This window comes from Phoenix dactylifera, chromosome 11, assembly GCF_009389715.1.
Source record: "Phoenix dactylifera cultivar Barhee BC4 chromosome 11, palm_55x_up_171113_PBpolish2nd_filt_p, whole genome shotgun sequence".
In the NCBI taxonomy this organism is placed as follows: domain Eukaryota; kingdom Viridiplantae; phylum Streptophyta; class Magnoliopsida; order Arecales; family Arecaceae; genus Phoenix; species Phoenix dactylifera.
The window spans coordinates 20786532-20808331 of NC_052402.1; the positions used below are offsets into that span (position 1 = coordinate 20786532).

At 43.0% G+C, this 21800-nt stretch overlaps 1 protein-coding gene and 1 long non-coding RNA gene across 2 annotated transcripts; one reads left to right on the plus strand and one right to left on the minus strand.

The window, feature by feature from the left end:
- Positions 1-521: 521 nt before the first annotated feature.
- Positions 522-1231, minus strand: LOC120112599 (long chain acyl-CoA synthetase 1-like). Its single transcript, XM_039132181.1, has 3 exons — positions 1066-1231; positions 913-952; positions 522-812 (listed from the first exon to the last, which is right to left on the minus strand). The coding sequence occupies exons 1-3, from the start codon at positions 1168-1170 to the stop codon at positions 613-615; spliced, it is 345 nt and encodes a 114-aa protein (XP_038988109.1). The 5' UTR covers positions 1171-1231; the 3' UTR covers positions 522-612.
- Positions 1232-6460: 5229 nt separating this feature from the next.
- Positions 6461-8030, plus strand: LOC120112434. Its single transcript, XR_005514064.1, has 3 exons — positions 6461-6570; positions 6640-6718; positions 8004-8030. It is a non-coding gene; the product is annotated as an uncharacterized LOC120112434 (long non-coding RNA).
- Positions 8031-21800: the final 13770 nt, after the last annotated feature.

Genomic DNA, 21800 nt, shown 5'->3' on the forward strand with positions numbered 1-21800 from the left:
GTCCACTGCTCTATCATGGATTTTTTTGATATTATATCTAGACAACATGTATGAATGTTTAAATTAATCAGTTCTTTGCTTTCTCTATTTAATTCCCGCTAAATTAAATGCATGGATGACAGTAAGAGAGAGAGAGACAAAGTTGACTTATCCTGTTGAGCATTATCTAATCTCCTATCTTTCTGAAATAGACATGCTGCCAACAAACCAAACAAACGAGTAGGGCAACAGGACTTAAAAAAATATTTAAATCATCACTAAGGATTAGGGCTGGAAGTGGGCCGGGCCGGGTCGGGCCAAACCCCTACCCAAGCCCGGCCCGAATTTTTTTCCCGGGCTTCGGGCCGGGCCGGGGCCCGAAAAATTTTTAAGAAACAAGGCCCGAGCCCGGCCCGAGCCCGGCCCGAGCCCATTTGGGCCGGCCCAGTTGGGCCCTAACCTGGGCCGGCCCGTTTGGGCCAGCTCGTTTGGGCCAGCCCGATCCCTAGCCCGGCCCAAAAAGGAAAACAAGTCTTTGAACAAGCAAAACAACCTATAATATAAGAAAAAGAAGGCATGCCTACAATGCTGCATCAAAAAGGATAAAGAGACTAACCAAGATGTTAGGAAGCTTTACAGTAACTTTCTCTCAGTTTTGGTAGTAAGAAGGGCCACCAAGATGATTTCTTGATTGCTAGATATAGTTAATATGTGTAGACAAAATCTCAAGAGACTAACCATCTGGAGGAATTCATTCCAGGAATGCACTTTCACTCCAGAGTTAGTGGCAGCATCAATCTGTTCCCTTGTTGTTGAAGCAAATGAAACAATCGCTGTGATCAGATAGAAGTCAGCAAGATGTCAGCCAAAGACGTTTAAACAACTGGGTTACTGGAGTACACAATATCACTATTCAGAACTTTTAATTCACACATTTCAGTCGCTGAGCAGATTTGCAATCGGCAGATAGAATCTGCAAAACGAGAGTTGGTTTAGAGTTCAAGAACAGAACATGCCATATGGTCGAAAAATAATGCTCAATGCCAAAGGAACCAGAATATTGGAAAGAAAGTACTAGATGCTTACTTCTTTCATGTTCTTATCTTGGACAAAAACAACATCAACTTCAGCATGCTCTATTATGTAATTGATAGCCCCTGATCCTGTTGCCATAAAAAGGCTGAGAGGCATTATGATAGAATATGTTGAATATTTAAACAGAATGCTATGGAAAACTGGATGCTTTTTTTCTTTTTTTGCAGCAACAAAAGCGGAACATCCATCAATGTAAAAATGGATTAATAACAACATAAATAACATCTTCTCAAGTTATAATTTTAAGCTTAACACAAAGCATCTTGATCAACCTACCGGGCTTCGTAGAGGAACATCAAGGTACGATGCAATAAGCAATACAGCCTGCAAAGCAAGGAAGAAAATAAATAACAAGCCGACCCTGATAATCGATGAAATAGAATCTCCTGAGAAATATTTGTTTCATCTCAGTATACACTCCAGAAACCAAGAAACAGCAATAATATGAAAGATATTAAAAATGAAACATTGATCAATAACAATTATTGGGACATTCTAAAATCACTTGAAGACCAAACCTGCCACCCAATTTTCTGCTCTTCTGGAACTACAGCTGGTTCCATGGTTCATCATAAAGTCACTGAAGCAACCCAGCAATGGATAATAGTGCACTTACCTTTAAAGAACCACAAAGAAACAGTAGATATACGGATCAAAATTCAGCTTTATAATGTCATTCCCCTGAGTGGTTCCATATGCTGCTCTTGTAAACATACAAGCAAAAATGTCGACAAGCAAACAACCTATTCAACTTAAATCAAATATAAGATGGAACAAGTAGGCAATCAGACAGATCATTAACAAAATAGCATCTGATGGTTTGAAGATAACTTGCAAAAAAATTCATTCCATGCAACCAACTGCAACGATACAACTGAAACCAAATAAAAGGATTCCATCAAAAACAGGAAGATAAAAAAAATCATCGGCCTGAAGTCGTTGTTCCCTGCACAATAAGTTAATAACTAGATCTGATGAGGGTATCGTCATTCAGTTCTCCGAAATTGCCCACTCCAGGAGTCCAGGGTGTCGTCATCTACATTCAACGTTACAGAACTCGAGCAATTTGCAACTGTTAACACAAATCAATCATAAATGTTTAAATTATAAGTACAATAAGCAAATAAAAAATATTAGATAAATTTAAAAGATTTATATACCTTCATCATATTGTTCACGAAGCCAATCTTGGGTACACACTAAGGCTTCTACGGTAGAAGGGCTCAAAGAGCTTCGATACTGATCCACAACTCTACCACCAGTGCTGAATGCCGACTCAGATGAAACAGTGGAGACTGGAATAGCTAGAACATCTCGAGCCATTCTTGATAGTATAGGATAGACTGCTGCATTGCTCTTCCACCAAGCCAAGATGTCAAACTCTTTATTCTCCAAATCAGGAAGTACATCATCATCCAAATAACTATCCAACTCGGATCTCTTAGGGCGTTTTGAAGAACTCTGATTTCTCAATTGAGCAAAGTCCATACCAAATTTTTTTTTGGAAGAAACTGAACTTATATCACCTTGTCCACCAAAATTAGATGTTCGCTCACTTGAACTCATAGAGGGATGCATTCTTGTTGCATCTACATACTCATTATACAATTGAAAAAGACAAGCACGAATATCATCAATCTTTTTCTTGCACTCCTCCAACTCAAATGCCTTTTGATAACAAAATTCTACAAATATCAACTTTGATCTGGGATCCAAAATAGAAGCAATTACCAACAAATTATTGCACTGAGACCAATATTTGTTAAACTTCTTTAGCATCTCATTTGTTAATTGCTTTACTGTTTCATCAGTATCGATACTTTCATCCATCAACAAAGCCCTAATTCCCCAAACTTCTTTTAGGTATAAATTGGATGTGGGATACTTACAACCAGAAAATACTTTAGTGGCATCAAGAAAGGCTTCTAAAAATTTAAGAATTATAGAAGCCTTTTTCCATTCATCATTGGTGGGGCATACACATGAATGCTCAGTTGCATATCTAATAAGAGCATCTTTATAACCAAGTGCATCATGCAACATTTCATAAGTAGAATTCCATCTTGTAGGAACATCCAAAGTGAGTCCTTTTCTAGCAGGAAGTCTCATATGCTGTAGAATTTCATTAAATGCTTGCATTCGAGATGGGGATGCAGAGACATATCTAACAATTTCTCTTATACATTCAATAGCTTCATGAATGATTTTCATTCCATCCTGAACCATAATATTTAATATATGTGCACAACATCTAATATGACTGTACTCCCCACTAAACAACATTGAAGCACAAAAGTGATCTCGGAGCCTTCTCATTACAGCATCATTTGTGCTGCAATTATCCAAAGTAATAGCACATATTTTATAATCCAATTCCCATTCAACAAGACATTTTTTTACAGCATCTTCAATTGCAAAGCTGGTGTGAGGGTATGGAAGTTTCTTGAAACTAATAATCTTCTTATGCAGAGTAAAGTCAGAATCAATATAATGTGCTGTGAAAGAAATGTAACCGATTTTCTGATTTGATGTCCAAATATCAGTAGTGAAACTAACTCGAGAACTTAGGTTCTTGAATACATCATGCAATTTTTTCCTCTCTTCTTGATACAAAGCCATACAATCATGTTTTACAGTCTTACGTCCCATAATTTTGAATAATGACTGAAGAGATCTCATAAAATCCAGAAAAACAGTGTGCTCAACAATACGAAATGGAAGCTCAGCACATATGATAAATTTTGCAAGAATTTTTCTATTCTCTTCTTGATTGAATTTGAAACACTTTATCGGATCTTTTGAACTTGGTAGTAAGAGCAACTGATTAGTCGGATTCTTTTGATACTTCTTGCAAACATTTTCAAGATGGCGTTTTAGATGACTCGTTCCTCCTTTAGTGCTCCCACTTAAAACTTTTTTACAATATTTGCACTTAGCTATTGACCCTTCAGAATTTTTTTCCTCGATAAAGTGATTCCATACCCAAGATCTTTTTCTAGAAGAATTGTCACAAACATTTTCAGAAGTATCTTCATTTATATCATCCTCATTCCTTAAATCTTCAACAGTCTCATTTTCACCCACTTTAGAATGAGACATTAGTAAAAATAATCTGCCCAAATAAAAAAATAAACATCACAAATTTAACCTATAACAAAAAAAATATCATTTAATCTATAGCAATAGGAATACCAAAACTAATAAAGATAATGGAATACCAAAACTATAGCAATAGAAATACCAAAACCAATAGAAATGATTCATGTAAAGCAAGATTAATTACTAACCATTGACAATTTATTTATCACAATGTAGCTTCATCATGCCTCAAACAAGAAGTTACAGTTTTACAGACATTTATAAGTAGATACAATATGACCTGTCACTCTGTCAGATACTAAAATTTACAGGTGCACAACATTGCAGTTAACTCAAAGATTAAAAATATTCTAATAAGAGTTACATACTTACATGTCAACCTCAATGACAAGTGCACTATGTAGCCTGAAGATGTAGAATGTTATACCGTATACAGTAACCGTTAAAATGCAACAGAAATACAAAACAATTTGCACCATATCCAGAAAATATTGCAAGGAAAAGAACCAAAAATTTAACATAGGCATACATCCATGGGCTTGCCATTTGTTTATAGGCTAATTTGAGAATCTTTCCCATTGTTTTCATGTCAGCAATAGCCACTAACAATGTATAATATCCAGAGTAAACAATTTTCAGTGAAGTTTCTCGGTGATGCTAGCTTGGAAGTACCGAAGGTCCAAACTACCAAAACCAAAAGGCAAAAACTGACATTCAAAGAATCAAAATTGATAGAAATTCAAGTGAAGCTTGCATGAGCGGACTAAATGCCAAATCCCAAAACAAATAAAGATAACGGAAGATTGTGATGGACGGTCGAAGAGCCCTCAGATCTAGGGTTTCCCCGCTTCGCCGAGCTTGGACGGTCGACGACGATGGCTGGCGACCGGCGACGAGCTGACAAGAAAAAGCGAAGAAACCCTAGCTCCACGCCTTCGCCGCTCGTCCACTCTGCGCTTCTGCAAATCCTAACCAAAACGAAGGTAATCGTACCTCAAAACCTAGATTCGCCGATGATAGGGTGGTCGGGACTCCTCTTCACCACGACGGACCGTCGAAGAGATGAAGATCTTGGACGGTCGACGACCGATGACGCCGATGATAGGGTGCTCGTCGCCTCGTCGCCTCCACCGGCCACTGCTCGTTCGCTCAGACCGAAGAAAGTAGAAACCCTCGTTGCCTCGTCGCCTTCAGTCGCCTCGTCGCCTCCACCGGCCACTGCTCGTTCGCTCAGACCGAAGAAAGTAGAAACCCTAGCTTCAGTGCTGCCCGCGATGTCGATTCAGGATTTAGGGGATTCGGGTTTGGGCCGGGCGGCAGACGGGCCCGCGATTCGGGCTGGAGGTAGGCTCTGACTTGGACGGGCCCGGGCCGGGCCCATGGTATACCCGAGCCCGGCCCGAAATACATATGGGCTAAATCATTCAGCCCGAGCCCGGCCCGAACTGTATTGAGCCTAGCCCATAGCCCGGCCCGCGGGCGGCCCGGCCCGATGGGCTTCGGGCCGGCCCGAGCCCACTTCCAGCCCTACTAAGGATCAATAAGATCAAACTATACTCAAACCAATACTTGTTAAATTTAACTTGCATCTCTCTAACCATATCAACCATAAAATCATATGGGCCATGTGAGGCCCAATAGTCCCACATCGGAAAGACTCGTTCTAGAGCCTGGGCATATGAGGCGGGTGTCTCCTAATCCTGCAGACGCATTTTGGGTGGAAAACAAAATCGGGAAGGGGTGAAGGATGCTTGCGTGAAGCATCCTCGAAAAGAAGAGAAGTAAAATTTCAAGAGGGGGACTTTGTATTCTTAAAAGTTTCACCCTCGAAAGGTGTTACAAGATTTGGAAGACATAGTAAATTGAATCCTCGCTACATTGGACCCTTTGAGATTCTTTCCAGAGTAGGGGAGGTTGCTTACAAACTAGCTTTGCCACCAGAGTTATCCAGTGTGCATAATGTCTTTCATGTTTCTCTTCTACGGAGATACATTCCTGATCCCAGCCATATAGTACAGCACGAGCCCCTGCAGATTGATAGAGACCTGATTTATGAAGAGTATCCTTTACGCATCATTGATCATAAGGAGCAGGTCCTGAGGCGACGTATCATCCCCTATGTGAAAGTTCAGTGGAGCAACCATTCGGAGAGAGAGGCCACATGGGAACTTGAGGAGGATATGCGAGCAAGACATCCGCAACTCTTTGAGAATACAGGTATGTAAATTTCGAGGACGAAATTTTAATAAGGAGGGGAGAATATGATAACCGCCCCACTCCCAAGAGAAACGGAGGGGGGGCATTACACTGTCGTGCAGGCGTTTGTAACGCCTGATGGTGGGCGGTTACAACCGCCCGCCTTTCCCAGCAATCGGAGGCTACAAGAAGCCTCGATCGGTGGGGAATTTCATCATCCTCTTCCCTCTTCTCCACCGTCTCTCTCTCACAAACCTTCACAGTTGGCAGGATCCGGTGTTAGACCCACGCCGTCGGAGCAGAGGGCTGCATCGCCGGAGTAGGAGACGAACGATCCCCTTCAGAGCAGGTAAAGCCCTTCTTCCTAATTTATTTTGTAGATCTAGTTAAAAAAAAAAAGAGAGGAAGAGGGTAGCGGGCGCCGGCTGCGGGCTGCGCCGGCTGCGGTGGCCGCGAGCTGCGTCGGCCGCAAGCCGCGGCGGTCGCAAGGGGCGGCCGGTGTCGCTGACAGGCCGGGGAGCGCTGCCGGCTGCGGCTCGGTCCCTCCCCGAGCCAGATCTTCCATCCGCGAGAGAAAAAAAAAAAAACATACCGGCGGTTGATCCGCAGCCGCAACCGCGGGCGCCGGCCTTGGCCGTGGGCCGCGGGTCGTCGGCCGTGGGATGCAGATCGCCGGCAGCAGGAGGCAGACGCGGCCGCGGGCCGCCGATGCGCCCCGAGCATGACCACGGGCACGGCCGCGGGCGCCGCAGGCCGGCCGCCGGGCGCCATCGGTCGCTGCCCGTTCCTCCCAAGCCTCTCGAGCTCGCCCTCCTCCCTCCATGGGAGAAGAAATGGGAAGAAAGGGGGAAGGAGAAATCGGGAGAAGAGAAGAGGAGGAGAAGAAAAAGAAAGAAAAAAAAATGGGAGAAGAAGCTTCGGGAAGGAAGAAGGAAGAAAAGAAAAAGAAGAAAAGAAGAAAAAGAAAAGAAAAAGAGAAGAAAAGGAAAGAAAAGAAAAAAAAAAAAAAAAGAGAGACCCTTAACGGGTCCGACCTAACGGGTCTGATCCGAGTACGGGTCCGAACCTGTTAGGCCCAAATAAAAGAAAAGAAAAATGGGTTTAGCCAAATTTGACTAAAACCGAGCCCAGTCAGATTGGGCTAAGTCCGGACGAACCCAAACTATAAATTGGGTTAAATCCGAACCAAATTAAGCCCAATTGAGTTAGGTCTGAACCTAATTAAACTGAGTTAGTCTCAGCAGACCTAAATTGAATATGAATCAAGCCCAATTCAAAACCAGTTTAACTAAATTGAGACCGAATTGACTTTGGGCTGACCCTGACTCAAGCCTAGATGAGCCACATTGACCCTGGACCAAAATTAAACCTAATTGGACTTGAAATTGAGCCCAATAACATAATCAGAAGACCAAATTGACCCGATAGGGCTAGACCCAATCAAGAACCGAGCCCAATTCTTTAATTAAAGACCCAATTGACCTACGTGAACCCAATCTGGTTCTAAATCGAGGCCAAGGGCTCTAAATTAAATAAATTGGACTTGAGATCCAAGCAAGTAAATTCATGTTATGATAAATTAGAAAATTATGAAATAAATAGAGAATAATGTGACCCCTATGTGATTTATTTAGGTGATCAAGGATTTGTCACCCGGACGTGAGAAATTGGAAATCATATTGCTGTAAGTAACCTTGGCACTGATCTTAAAGTTTTTAAATTACTGTTTATTCATCATTATGAAAATGTATTGCTTATGATATATTTTCCTCAAAATTAGGATCAAGTATATGATTGCATGTGATACATGAATTTGATTAAAGAGCATCCTTCATGAATATTTGATGATGTATGAGTTATGAAATTATGATTATGTTAGACTGCATGAAAAATGATATTTGAGGCATGTTTATGCATTTTAAATTATATAATGCCATTTATCATTTTCAAACCTATTTATGATGATTATGATTTATGAAAGAAAAAGAATATGATTTATGAACTCTCAGATAGCTATGACCACCTCTAGAAATAGAGGCCAGTCGACACCCTGGAGCTAGCATCCAAAGAATAACAGGCCCTCTGCCAACGGGTTAAAGTTGGTAACGAATAACAGAATTAGTCGACTAAGATTAACAGGCCCTGTCACGGGATTATAGTGACCATAGCAGCACATCCGTCTGAGAGTATGTTTTATAAAATATGGATAAATGGCAATATTTTTATATGATTTGCATTATCATGATTATGAACTTTTATGGATAGAACATGCATTGCTTTATGACCTGATTTGTGTATATCATCTATAAAATGTTTTATTTTACATCAACTGTTGGCTTTTTAATTACTGCATTGGCATAATTGTACTTGATCCAATAAGATAGTACCTGGTTACTTACTGAGCTGTGTAGCTCATACCTTTTTATCTACTTTTTTTTCTTACAGATGATTAAGACCACTAGGAGCAGGGAGCTTGATGTTATTCAGGGTTGGGGTAATTGAAAATGTTATGTAATAATCAGATTTTAGAAGCGCTGTACTGTTCCAACTTCTTCACTAATGTTATGACATTAGTAAATGAAACTATTTATTTTTATTATGAAATTTTATGAGGCTTCGTGTTATTGTGTGCATAAGATAGCAATAGCACGGCCGTGTCATGATCCGGATTTGGGGCGTGACATTTAGTGGTATCAGAGCCGAGGACGGCTCTTGTCCGATGGTGGGAAGGGTGTGAGGCCCAATAGTCCCACATCGGAAAGACTCGTTCTAGAGCCTGGGCATATGAGGCGGGTGTCTCCTAATCCTGCAGACGCGTTTTGGGTGGAAAATAAAATCGGAGAGGGGTGAAGGACGCTTGCGTGAAGCCCCGAAACCGGACAATATCTGGCAGGGGAGCCCCGCGGTCCCCCCTCATGTGGCCCCCATGTGGGCACTGGGTGCCTCACGTGCTCCGCAGAAGCAGGGGCGTGATATTGGTGTGAGGCCCAATAGTCCCACATCGGAAAGACTCGTTCTAGAGCCTGGGCATATGAGGCGGGTGTCTCCTAATCCTGCAGACGCATTTTGGGTGGAAAATAAAATCAGGGAGGGGTGAAGGACGCTTGCGTGAAGCCCCGAAATCGGACAATATCTGGCAGGGGAGCCCCGCGGTCCCCCCTCATGTGGCCCCCACGTGGGCACTGGGTGCCTCACGTGCTCCGCAGAAGCGGGGGCGTGACATTTGGTATCAGCGCCGAGGACGGCTCTTGTCCGATGGTGGGAAGGGTGTGAGGCCCAATAGTCCCACATCGGAAAGACTCGTTCCAGAGCCTGGGCATATGAGGTGGGTGTCTCCTAATCCTGCAGACGCGTTTTGGGTAGAAAACAAAACCGGGAAGGGGTGAAGGACGCTTGCGTGAAGCCCCAGAACCGGACAATATCTGGCAGGGGAGCCCTGTCACGCCCCGAACCCGAACCTAGGCCCGGGACGCGCCAGACGCCGCACACCCGCACGGCGGACCGCACGGGCGTGCAAGGCTGAATAATCAGACACTCAAGTCACAACATCAGATCACAATATCAATACTAAAAATCTATCATTTATGATAATCAAATCAACAATTCAATTTCAAATGTCTCAAATAAAGTTGATAACATTTATTTACAAGATCAATTACTTATGACAAAATGAATCTAAATCTATCTATGTCCAGTGTCATAAGTCCTCTCCTCCCGAATTCCCCATCAATCATCTCCTGCAATTATGTCAAAAACAGGTATGAGCTACAACAGCTCAGTAGGTAACAACATGCATAAAGTCACGATAACATGTATTAAAGCATATGCAATATAACTACAGGTCATGTGCACAAATAAATATGATGATCCGCAAACCAATCCGATACTCAAGTAATATATATATATACCATCTCAGTCTATCATATCACGCATAACATAATCCACAGATCAAACCGCATGACTACGGCCACATCACCCAGTGGCATGGTCACACCAAAGTGTCAACACTCTGCTCCAAATGGAGCCCTGCACCGCAGTGCTGCACCCCAGGGTGCCCAATCTCTGCTCCTCAGAGCATGCTCCGCAGAGCCAAAACACCCCATAGTGCCGGAACTAGTTCCTCATACAAGTCGACAGGGCCAACGTTTCCACCCCATTGGCGGAAATCCTAGACAATAATCACGCGGTCTCCAAAATCACATCCACAATTTCCAACAATCAAACTTAATATAAACATAAGTTTTCAAAACCAATATCTACATAATAGATTTTCAGATGATCAATTTCCAGTCAAAAACATGCTTCTAAATAATAATGATGCCAAGAATATAAAACATATCAATATGCTGGAAATAATCATACACATATGCATAATACATGTAAATCATACTTTGAGCAAGATTACCTACCTGGGCTCGCTTAAAAATCCCTGCCACAGATATCACGAACCCCTGGTTAAACATAAATATTAATTATTTAATTAACTAAGAAACATAATTTAAATTATTCCCAATTCCTTAAATTTCTAAGTTCATGGATCCAAGAATGGGCCCCTAAGATCAGACATAGACCCTAAGAACAGGTAAACCAAAACCCCAAAAATCAGGATCCTTTAAATCCAAAACCAATTGTAGCCCAAAACAGATTAGGCCCAATTGAACCAAACCAGATTCAGGTCCAGATCAGATCTCAGGCCCATACCAAACCAGCCCACAGATCCAATGAGGTTCAACTCAGCCCAACACAGATTCTCCAACCCAACCCAAACCAGATTTGATCAGACCAGATTAGATCAAATCCTGATGAATCAGTTTATACTCACACCAGGCTAACCCAAATTCCTGACTCAGGTTCAGACCCTAACCAAAACCCATTCACTCCAACTCGGATCAAACCCTATTCACAGCATAGGTGAAACCGGTTCACAGTTTGAACCCGGTCCAAGATCTGGTTCACAAATCAAGCACGGAAATCGATGCAAGGAAAAACACCCAGCCGGAAGAAGAAGAAGAAGAAGAAGAAGAAGAAAAAGAAGGAGAAGAGGAAGAAGAAGGAGAAGAAGAAGAAGAAAGAAAGAAGGGGGGGGGTGGCTGGTGGCTCCGGTCGGCCCTCGACGGCCGACTGTGGCCCTCGACGGCGGCGCTCGGCCCGCCGCCGTCGGCCATCCCACTGTCACAAGCCGAGCGGAGGAAGAAGAAGAGAAGAAAGAGAGGAAGAAAGGGAGGAAAGAGAGGGAGACCGGGGCTGGAAGCCCGGCCCCCGTTCACCCACCTCCGGCCGAACTGTTTCGGCCGGATTGACCCCGGCCGGCCACCGTCGGCCGGCTGCATCTCACAAATCTTCCCCGAAACAGGGGAAGTGCAAGCGGTAACATCACTCAATCCTCCCCCCCTTAAATCAAAAAAAGAAACAAATAGATGATTGTCTTCCTCACCTCCGGTCGTCGACGATGAACCCCGACGGCGTTGGCGGCTCCGGTGACGACTACGGCTCCGACGATTTTGACAAAGAGGGAAAACGAAGAGGAAGGGATGGGAAAGGGATGGGGCTCGGATGAGGCTCTCAGAGGAGAGAAAGAGGGAGAGAGAGAGGGAGAGGGAGAGGGAAGAGGGAAGAGGGGGGGTGGGGCGGAGATCTCGCTGGCCGTTCGGCCGGCGTGGTCTTCGTGGGGAGACCATGAAGTGTTGGGAACCCGCCCATGCCGCTGATATTTCAAAAATTAATTAGATGGCAGCGGAAGAGGCATGTGCGGGATCGACGTTCATCGCATGAACGTTGTTTCGAGACCTTTCGTAATTAGGTAAGAATTAAGAGTTTTAAAACTATTAGGAAGATCAGATCTTCACCTTGCGCGGGTAGATGATCACCGCAAATCTGAATTCGTGGTTTTGGAAGAGGGTTCGCTTGAAGCCGTTCAAACGTCCGGCCTCTACGGGTATCCACACGAAGCAGGATCCGATCCAAGCTCTCTATCTCACCGGGGTGCTAGCTCCCTTGCAGAGATAGCTTTGATGGCTGATGTCCTCCCTCTCAATCAACTCTTGATTGTGCTTGGAAGGAGGAAGAAGAAGGATGAAGAAGAGGAAGAAGATGAGCCCCTATGCAGCCTTCTGCTGTTCCTTGCGTTGGATGAAGGAAGGGAAGGGAAAGGAAGCCGCCAACTCTTGGCTTTTCTTCTCCCTTTGCTTACGGCTGAACCAAGAGGAGGAGAGGGGGCTTCCACGGCTTGAAGAGGAGGAAAAAGATTCAACCTTGAGGGGGGCCGGCCCTAGTCCTCCTTTTAAAGTGAGTGGAGCTCCTAACAATTAGGAGCTCCATGATAACTTACCAAAGAAGGGGCGCCGGCCCTAGCTCTTCATGTCGCCCTAGCCAAGTGGAGAGGGGCTGATGTCCCTCTTACTTGGTTAACCTAATCCTCTTCCAAAGAGGATTAGGTGCCTCTCTCATGGTTTAATCCCAATCCAACTAGGATTAGCCAATTGGGTTCAATCTATGCTAGTCCTAATCCAATTAGGACTTGAATGAACCATGACTCAATTGAACTCTTCAATCCTAATCCAATTAGGAGTCATGTTGATTCATTAGATTAATAATTAATTTAGACTTAAGGAATCCTAATCCAATTAGGATGTATTTAATTTTAGTCCTAATCCAATTAGGACTCTATTTGAATCCGAAGTCCTAATCCAATTAGGATTTCTAGGAATCCTACTCCAAGTAGGAATCCAATTTTAATTCAAAATTCCTAATCTCATTAGGATTGTAGGAATCCTATTCCAAGTAGGAATCCCAGTCCTACTCCAACTAGGATTTCCAGTCCTAATCCAATTAGGACTCTAGGAATCCTACCCGAAGTAGGACTCTTGTTTCAAGTCCAATTAATTAATTCCCTTTGTTCCTTTCTTCAACTTCTTATCAATCAAGTTGATTACTTGTGATTCCTAATCACGATTTCAACCATCGGATCGGTCAATACTTCTAGTGTGTGTGACCCCATAGGTTCTATTCTGACTGGTAGTGAGAAATATTGTGATCTCTATCTCAATATCATTGAAAACTCCTTTCAATGGGTTGGAACGATTCCAACTCAACTCATTAGGGTTTATCGATCATCAAGATAATCCCTATGAGTCCCACCATCCACCAGTGACACCTAGCAGCATGTAGTGGCTACCCAGCAGAATGGAATGATGAACCTCTAGGTGCAGTTAACATGTGATACAGTCCTACTATCGTGGATCCCTACAGGACGGAGGTCATGGACAACTCGTCAAACCCCATCGTCTGTCATATGTCAAGATTTATTCGACTCGAGTTCGATAGTGGAAAACTCTTTCTCCACTTTATATTACTGCCCTGGCCAAGGTCTTAGAACTCAGTCTAACAAATCACATAGGATCACTCCTCTTCTATCAAGGTCGATAGATTCCTTATAGGTGCATACCCTACTCCTACAGTGAACCTACTGCAGCCAATCTACACTGCATGGACCCATATGGCTAGAGACCATGTATGTGTGCAGTCAAACTACAATAACCTCACTGTGAGTAGCCGAAGCACCGCAGGTCAAAGGACCAGTCACACTACTGCAACATCAAGCAAGTCACTGACGAGTGGATAGACATCCAAGTGACTTCTTGTCTTGGTCACGCTCAGTACCCTTGTTCTCTAACAAGCACCTACACTATCACTTCAGTGTCCCTACACTGTGGACTCAAGTCTCGTCCATCCAGAAGAAAAGTGATCTGTGCACTGATCGGATCGATCACCGTCCTCGTGATGATCCATTGATCAGGAGCATTTAGAAATTAATCACCAATGATACATGGCTCAAATTCTCAACTCTTGAGAATATGTATCATCATCTTATTAATTCCTTGGACGATTCATAGACACATAAATAATATGAATGAAAAGATGCCTTTTATTTATTCAATAATAAACAGTCAAGTACAAAATTATGTCTCTAGAATCAACAATGTGTCAGCCAAATTGGCTTCTAGGGCATACATCTAACAATCTCCCACTTGCACTAAAGCCAATTGGTCATATATCTTAGGCCCATCTTCTCAAGGTGGGCTTCAGTCTTTTGCTGACTCAGCTGCTTAGTGAACGGGTCTGCCACGTTATCCGCGGAGTCTACTCTCTGCACCTCTACATCATAGTCGCGTATGAAATGGAAGCGCCGCTCTATGTGCTTGGACTTCTGATGAGACCATGGCTCCATAGCTAGTGCTATGGTGCCAATGTTATCGCAGTAAAGTGTTATGGCATCTGATGACATTACACCTAACTCTGCAATTAACTTTTAATCAGAAGGTTTCTACTGCACCCTTAGATACGGCTTAACATTCAGCTTCTAAGGTAGAATCTATAATGATCGGTTGTTTGGAACTCTTCCAATTTACTGAATCACAATTGCAGATATTCTGATGTAGACTTTCTATCATCAATATGTGTGCATCCTTCTACATTCAACTCTGATCTTCTCCCAAAGACCAAGAACATGTCCTTAGTTCTTCTCAAGTACTTAAGACTGTTCTTCACAGCTATCCAGTGCTTCTTGCCTGGATCCAACTGATATGTGCTTGTGACACTCACAGCAAGAGCTATATCAGGTCGTGTACACAGCATGGCATACATGAGGCTTCCTATTGCCGATGCATAGGGAATCTTGCTCATGCGTTGAATCTCTTCAGATGTGTTGGGGCACATCTTCTTGGAGAGATGAATTCCATGCCTTAGGGGTAAGAGACCCCTCTTGGAGTTTTCCATGCTGAACCTCTTCAGCACCTCCTCTATGTACATCTTCTGTGAAAGGCCAAGCATCCTTTTAGATCTATCTCTATAGACCTTTATTCCCAAAATATAGGATGCTTCCCCAAGGTCTTTCATGGAGAATTCTTTTTGACAACCAGACCTTGACCGAGGTTAGCATGGGAATATCATTCCCAATCAGGAGAATGTCATCTACGTACAGTACGAGAAAAACGACAGCACTCCCACTAACCTTTTTGAAAGCACACGGTTCCTCTTCGTTTTTGATGAAATCAAACATTTTGATTGCGTCATCGAAACGAGTGTTCCAACTCCGAGATGCTTGCTTTAGTCCATAGATGGACCTTTGCAGCTTGCAGACCTTGTGATCTCCATCACTGGAAGTGAAACCCAAAGGCTGTTCCATATAGATGTCTTCATTAAGATATCCATTCAGGAAAGCAGTTTTCACATCCATCTGCCAGATTTCATAATCATGAAATGCTGCAATGGCAAGCAGTGTTCGGATGGATTTCAGCATGGCTACAGGTGAAAAGGTCTCCTGATAGTCAATGCCTTCGCGTTGACTATACCCTTTCGCCACCAGCCTTGCCTTAAAGGTCTCTACCTTTCCATCCGAACCTATTTTCCTTTTGTAGATCCATTTACATCCAATAGGTACAATACCTTCTGGTGGATCTACTAAGGTCCAGACTTGGTTGGAATGCATGGAGTCTAACTCTGACTTCATAGCTTCCAGCCATTTCTCGGAATCGATATCAGATATCGCCTCGTTGTAGGTTTTGGGATCCTGTATGTGATCCCTATCTTCCACTAGGAACATTTACTCGGTATCCTCTTCTAGTATACCTAAGTATCTATCGGGAGGATGGGAGGCCCTACTAGATCTACGAGGTGGTTGAGGGACATCGTGTACTGGCTCTTTATGAATGGGTTCAATAGGATCCATGACTCGTTGCTTTTCAGAGACTTTCTCTTCAAGCTCAATTTTCCTCCCACTGCCTCTATCAAGGATAAACTGATTTTCCAAGAAGATGGCATGACGGCTCACAAACACATTGTGATCCTCTGAGACGTAAAAATTGTATCCTAATGACTCTTTAGGATATCCTATAAAACGAGCACTTATGGTCCTAGCCTCTAACTTGTCCGCCTGTAGTCTCTTGACGTGGGCCGGACATTCCCAAATCTTGAGATGACCCAGACTTGGTTTCTTACCATGCCATATCTCATACGGTGTGGTAGGAACAGATTTAGAGGGAACTCTATTCAATAAATAAATTGCTGTGAGTAAGGCATCTCCCCAAAGGAATATAGGTAAATCAGTGAAGCTCATCATGGACCTGACCATGTCCAACAGGGTCCGATTCCTCCTCTCTGACACCCCGTTGAGTTGAGGTGTACCCGGAGGTGTCCATTGTGAGACTATGCCGTTTTCTTTGAGATAGTCCCGGAATTCTCCACTAAGGTATTCTCCTCCTCGATCTGATCGAAGAGCCTTAAGAGGTTTTTCAGTTTGTTTTTCTACTTCATTCTTGAACTCTTTGAACTTTTCAAAAGACTCAGACTTGTGTCTCATAAGATACACATACCCATACCGCGAATAATCATCGGTAAAGGTAATGAAGTAAGAATAACGTCCCCTGGCTAGCACATCGAATGGGCCACATACATCTGTATGTACTAGGGTAAGTATTTCAGTGGTCCTCTCCCCATGTCCTACAAAGGGCAGTCTAGCCATTTTTCCTTGAAGACAGGACTCGCAAACTGGATATGACTCAGAAGTCAATGAGCCTAAAAGCCCATCTTCATCCATTTTGTTCATTCTGTCCTCTCCAATATGGCCAAGCCTGAGGTGCCACAAATATCTTTGGTTTATCTCATCTCTAGATCTTTTGGATCCTTTGGCACTCACTTCTTGCTCGGTAATATTCACAGATACATCCATATGTAAATGATAGAGACTGTCGATCATGAAACCACGTGCGACTATTTTATTTCTTAAATAAATAGAACAGCAGTCTTTGTTAAATGTAAAAATATGACCTTCCTGTGCTAGAAATGAAACAGAAATCAAATTTCTGCTAGCAACAGGTACATAATAGCAGTCTCTAAGTATTAAACTAAATCCAGACGGTAGTCGCAGATGGTAGGTGCCCACAGCCACAGCAGCAACTTTTGCCCCGTTGCCAACCCGAAGGGTTACCGCACCTTCCGCCAGCCTTCTACTTTCCTTTAGACCCTGCATGGTAGTGCACAAATAAGCACTAGAACCAGAATCTATAACCCAACTAGAAGTAGAAGAAACCGTTAGATTAGTTTCAATTATGAGCAAGTCTATACCTTCTGAAGGTGTGTCACCTTTCTTGTTCTTCAGGCTTTCGAGGTATGAAGGACAGTTCCTTTTCCAGTGGCCTTCGACATTGCAGTGGAAACATTTTTCTTTGTCGTTAGCCTTTTTCTTTTGAACTTCCTTCTTTGGCTTCTTGTCTTTCTTCTGCTTCTTAGCAGGCTTCTTTTTCTTCCAAGTAGACTTTCTCTTGGAACTAGAAGTCAACTCAGCAGCAAGGACATTGCCCCTTGAACCTTTCAAGGCTCCCTCAGCAGTTACCAACATGTTTATGAGTTCAGTCTTAGTGCATTCAATCTTATTCATGTGGTAGTTTACTATAAACTGACCAAATGAATCAGGAAGTGACTGTTGGATCAAATCCACTTGTAATTCCTTGTGCATGTCCATACCGAGCTTCTCAAGCTCCTCTAGGTCCTTGATCATGGTCAGACCGTGATCATGGACAGACTGCCCCTCGCGCATCTTCATTTTGAAAAGCCTCTTGGACACTTCAAAACGAGCTGTGCGACTCTGCTCACCATACAACTCTTGCAGGTGTGCTAGTATGTCCCTAGCAGTCTTCATATTTTCATGCTGGCATTGGAGTTCATTTGACATGGATGCCATCATATAGCATTTTACTCTAATGTCATCATCCAACCACTTTTTATGCATCTCACGCTGAACATCAGTAGGACGTGTTGGTAGTGTGGGGATATCTGAATCGAGTATGTAGCCTATTTTCTCACAGTCCAAAACAATTTTGAGGTTTCTAAGCCAGTCTTTGTAATTGGTTCCGGTCAGTCGGTTGGTCTCAAGAATACGGGTCAAAGGGTTTGAAGCCGACATTGTATCTGCAGAGAGTAAAGATTCTAGTTAGACTTTTGTACTTGATCCTAATCTGTTCTAAGGTCTTTTAGGACAAATGTAACTCCCACTATTTTCTCGAATCCCTCACACTCCCCTGGTAGGAAAACGGAAATCCTACGCGACTAGGGTTTCTAGTGGGTACTGCGGTCCCACCAATTTACATGCCACCTCACCTAACAGTTATTGGTGACACATAGATGGATGAGTGTACAACTCTTGTACAATGCTTCTCAAGCATGTTGCAGTGTAACTTGGTCTCTAAGCCATGAAGACCTCACCTAACAGTTATTGGTCCCATTTCTTAGTTAAGTCAGACCCACCGTATAACCGTAGGAATAAAGTCGTCATTGGGTCCTCACCTAATAGTTATTGGTGCCCAACCCCACCTTTACCCTACAACATCTCATGTCTATAGAGAGGTCCAGCCCCCCGATGCAACTTGACCACTGTGTCCGGCCGAGACAAATCAACATCAGAAAAGCCTTAGCAGCTCTACTACAGTGGAAGACCTATTGACTTAATATTGGTTAATCAGGTCTTAGTGTTTGCAACTTGAGCCCTTCATAAGAGGTAATCGAACAATTGGCCAGGTAAGCAGGTGGGAGGCTCCCCTTACTCAGAGAGTAAGGTCCTAATTAAGTAACCACCTTTCATGCTTTCCTAGACACCAATTAGATCAATTAATCTAATATGACTTGCTCATGTCGGTTCACTCTCGACTTGATTGAGGAGGTTTTGATTTAGGTCTCAATTGGGTTTGCTACATCACATGTAAACCTATCTACCCGACTCGCATTCACATCTCATGCAAACGGTACATCACAGGCAGTTATAATCGCAGCATCAAATAAAGTTAAACTTTAAATAGGTGATGATCATGGATTCTAATTAGGTCGTATTACAAGCACATGCACATCAATCGATCAAGTGGTCTTCAACTCTTGAATTGGTTCTAAGCCTCCTTGATTCGATCCTTGATTAACTCTTGATCCCATCGCCATCAACCGCTTAGATCACCTTTCATCTCATGCCTTTGCTTCAACTTGATCGTTGATGTACATCACATCACAGAAATACAACCAGATGTAAAATAAAAATAAAAATAAATTACATCTCCTTTTAGGAGGCACGCAGGCCTCTCAAAACATCAAATAAGATGCATGCAAGCATCTGAAAAATTACATGACATCGCAGATCACATCGCAGGTCATTATATTTGATACCAAAAGGGTTTGAATCCTATGATCATCACCGTATGCAACAATTATAATTTTCAGATCTGAAAACTAACTGATTGTATCATGACATAGGTCGCTGATCATGCTAATCATGATTCTAAACTTTATAATCCCATTAACAATGCATTTAGAATCATCTTTTTATCACATAAAAATCAGCATGCAAAAATCAGCACCCCTGAAAAATCTGCATGCAGAATTTTTCAGCATGCATGATCATTCAATTTTCAGATCTAATATGCCTTTAGATATTTAATTCTTACCTTAATCTACGAAGCCTAGGCTCTGATACCACTGTTGGGAACCCGCCCATGCCGCTGATATTTCAAAAATTAAATCAGATGGCAGCGGAAGAGGCATGTGCGGGATCGACGTTCATCGCATGAACGTTGTTTCGAGACCTTTCGTAATTAGGTAAGAATTAAGAGTTTTAAAACTATTAGGAAGATCAGATCTTCACCTTGCGCGGGTAGATGATCACCACAAATCTGAATTCGTGGTTTTGGAAGAGGGTTCGCTTGAAGCCGTTCAAACGTCCGGCCTCTACGGGTATCCACACGAAGCAGGATCCGATCCAAGCTCTCTATCTCACCGGGGTGCTAGCTCCCTTGCAGAGATAGCTTTGATGGCTGATGTCCTCCCTCTCAATCAACTCTTGATTGTGCTTGGAAGGAGGAAGAAGAAGGATGAAGAAGAGGAAGAAGATGAGCCCCTACGCAGCCTTCTGCTGTTCCTTGCGTTGGATGAAGGAAGGGAAGGGAAAGGAAGCCGCCAACTCTTGGCTTTTCTTCTCCCTTTGCTTGCGGCTGAGCCAAGAGGAGGAGAGGGGGCTTCCACGGCTTGAAGAGGAGGAAAAAGATTCAACCTTGAGGGGGGCCGGCCCTAGTCCTCCTTTTAAAGTGAGTGGAGCTCCTAACAATTAGGAGCTCCATGATAACTTACCAAAGAAGGGGCGCCGGCCCTAGCTCTTCATGTCGCCCTAGCCAAGTGGAGAGGGGCTGATGTCCCTCTTACTTGGTTAACCTAATCCTCTTCCAAAGAGGATTAGGTGCCTCTCTCATGGTTTAATCCCAATCCAATTAGGATTAGCCAATTGGGTTCAATCTATGCTAGTCCTAATCCAATTAGGACTTGAATGAACCATGACTCAATTGAACTCTTCAATCCTAATCCAATTAGGAGTCATGTTGATTCATTAGATTAATAATTAATTTAGACTTAAGGAATCCTAATCCAATTAGGATGTATTTAATTTTAGTCCTAATCCAATTAGGACTCTATTTGAATCCGAAGTCCTAATCCAATTAGGATTTCTAGGAATCCTACTCCAAGTAGGAATCCAATTTTAATTCAAAATTCCTAATCTCATTAGGATTGTAGGAATCCTATTCCAAGTAGGAATCCCAGTCCTACTCCAACTAGGATTTTCAGTCCTAATCCAATTAGGACTCTAGGAATCCTACCCGAAGTAGGACTCTTGTTTCAAGTCCAATTAATTAATTCCCTTTGTTCCTTTCTTCAACTTCTTATCAATCAAGTTGATTACTTGTGATTCCTAATCACGATTTCAACCATCGGATCGGTCAATACTTCTAGTGTGTGTGACCCCATAGGTTCTATTCTGACTGGTAGTGAGATATATTGTGATCTCTATCTCAATATCATTGAAAACTCCTTTCAATGGGTTGGAACGATTCCAACTCAACTCATTAGGGTTTATCGATCATCAAGATAATCCCTATGTGTCCCACCATCCACCAGTGACACCTAGTAGCATGTAGTGGCTACCCAGCAGAATGGAATGATGAACCTCTAGGTGCAGTTAACATGTGATACAGTCCTACTATCGTGGATCCCTACAGGACGGAGGTCATGGACAACTCGTCAAACCCCATCGTCTGTCATATGTCAAGATTTATTCGACTCGAGTTCGATAGTGGAAAACTCTTTCTCCACTTTATATTACTGCCCTGGCCAAGGTCTTAGAACTCAGTCTAACAAATCACATAGGATCACTCCTCTTCTATCAAGGTCGATAGATTCCTTATAGGTGCATACCCTACTCCTACAGTGAACCTACTGCAGCCAATCTACACTGCATGGACCCATATGGCTAGAGACCATGTATGTGTGCAGTCAAACTACAATAACCTCACTGTGAGTAGCCGAAGCACCGCAGGTCAAAGGACCAGTCACACTACTGCAACATCAAG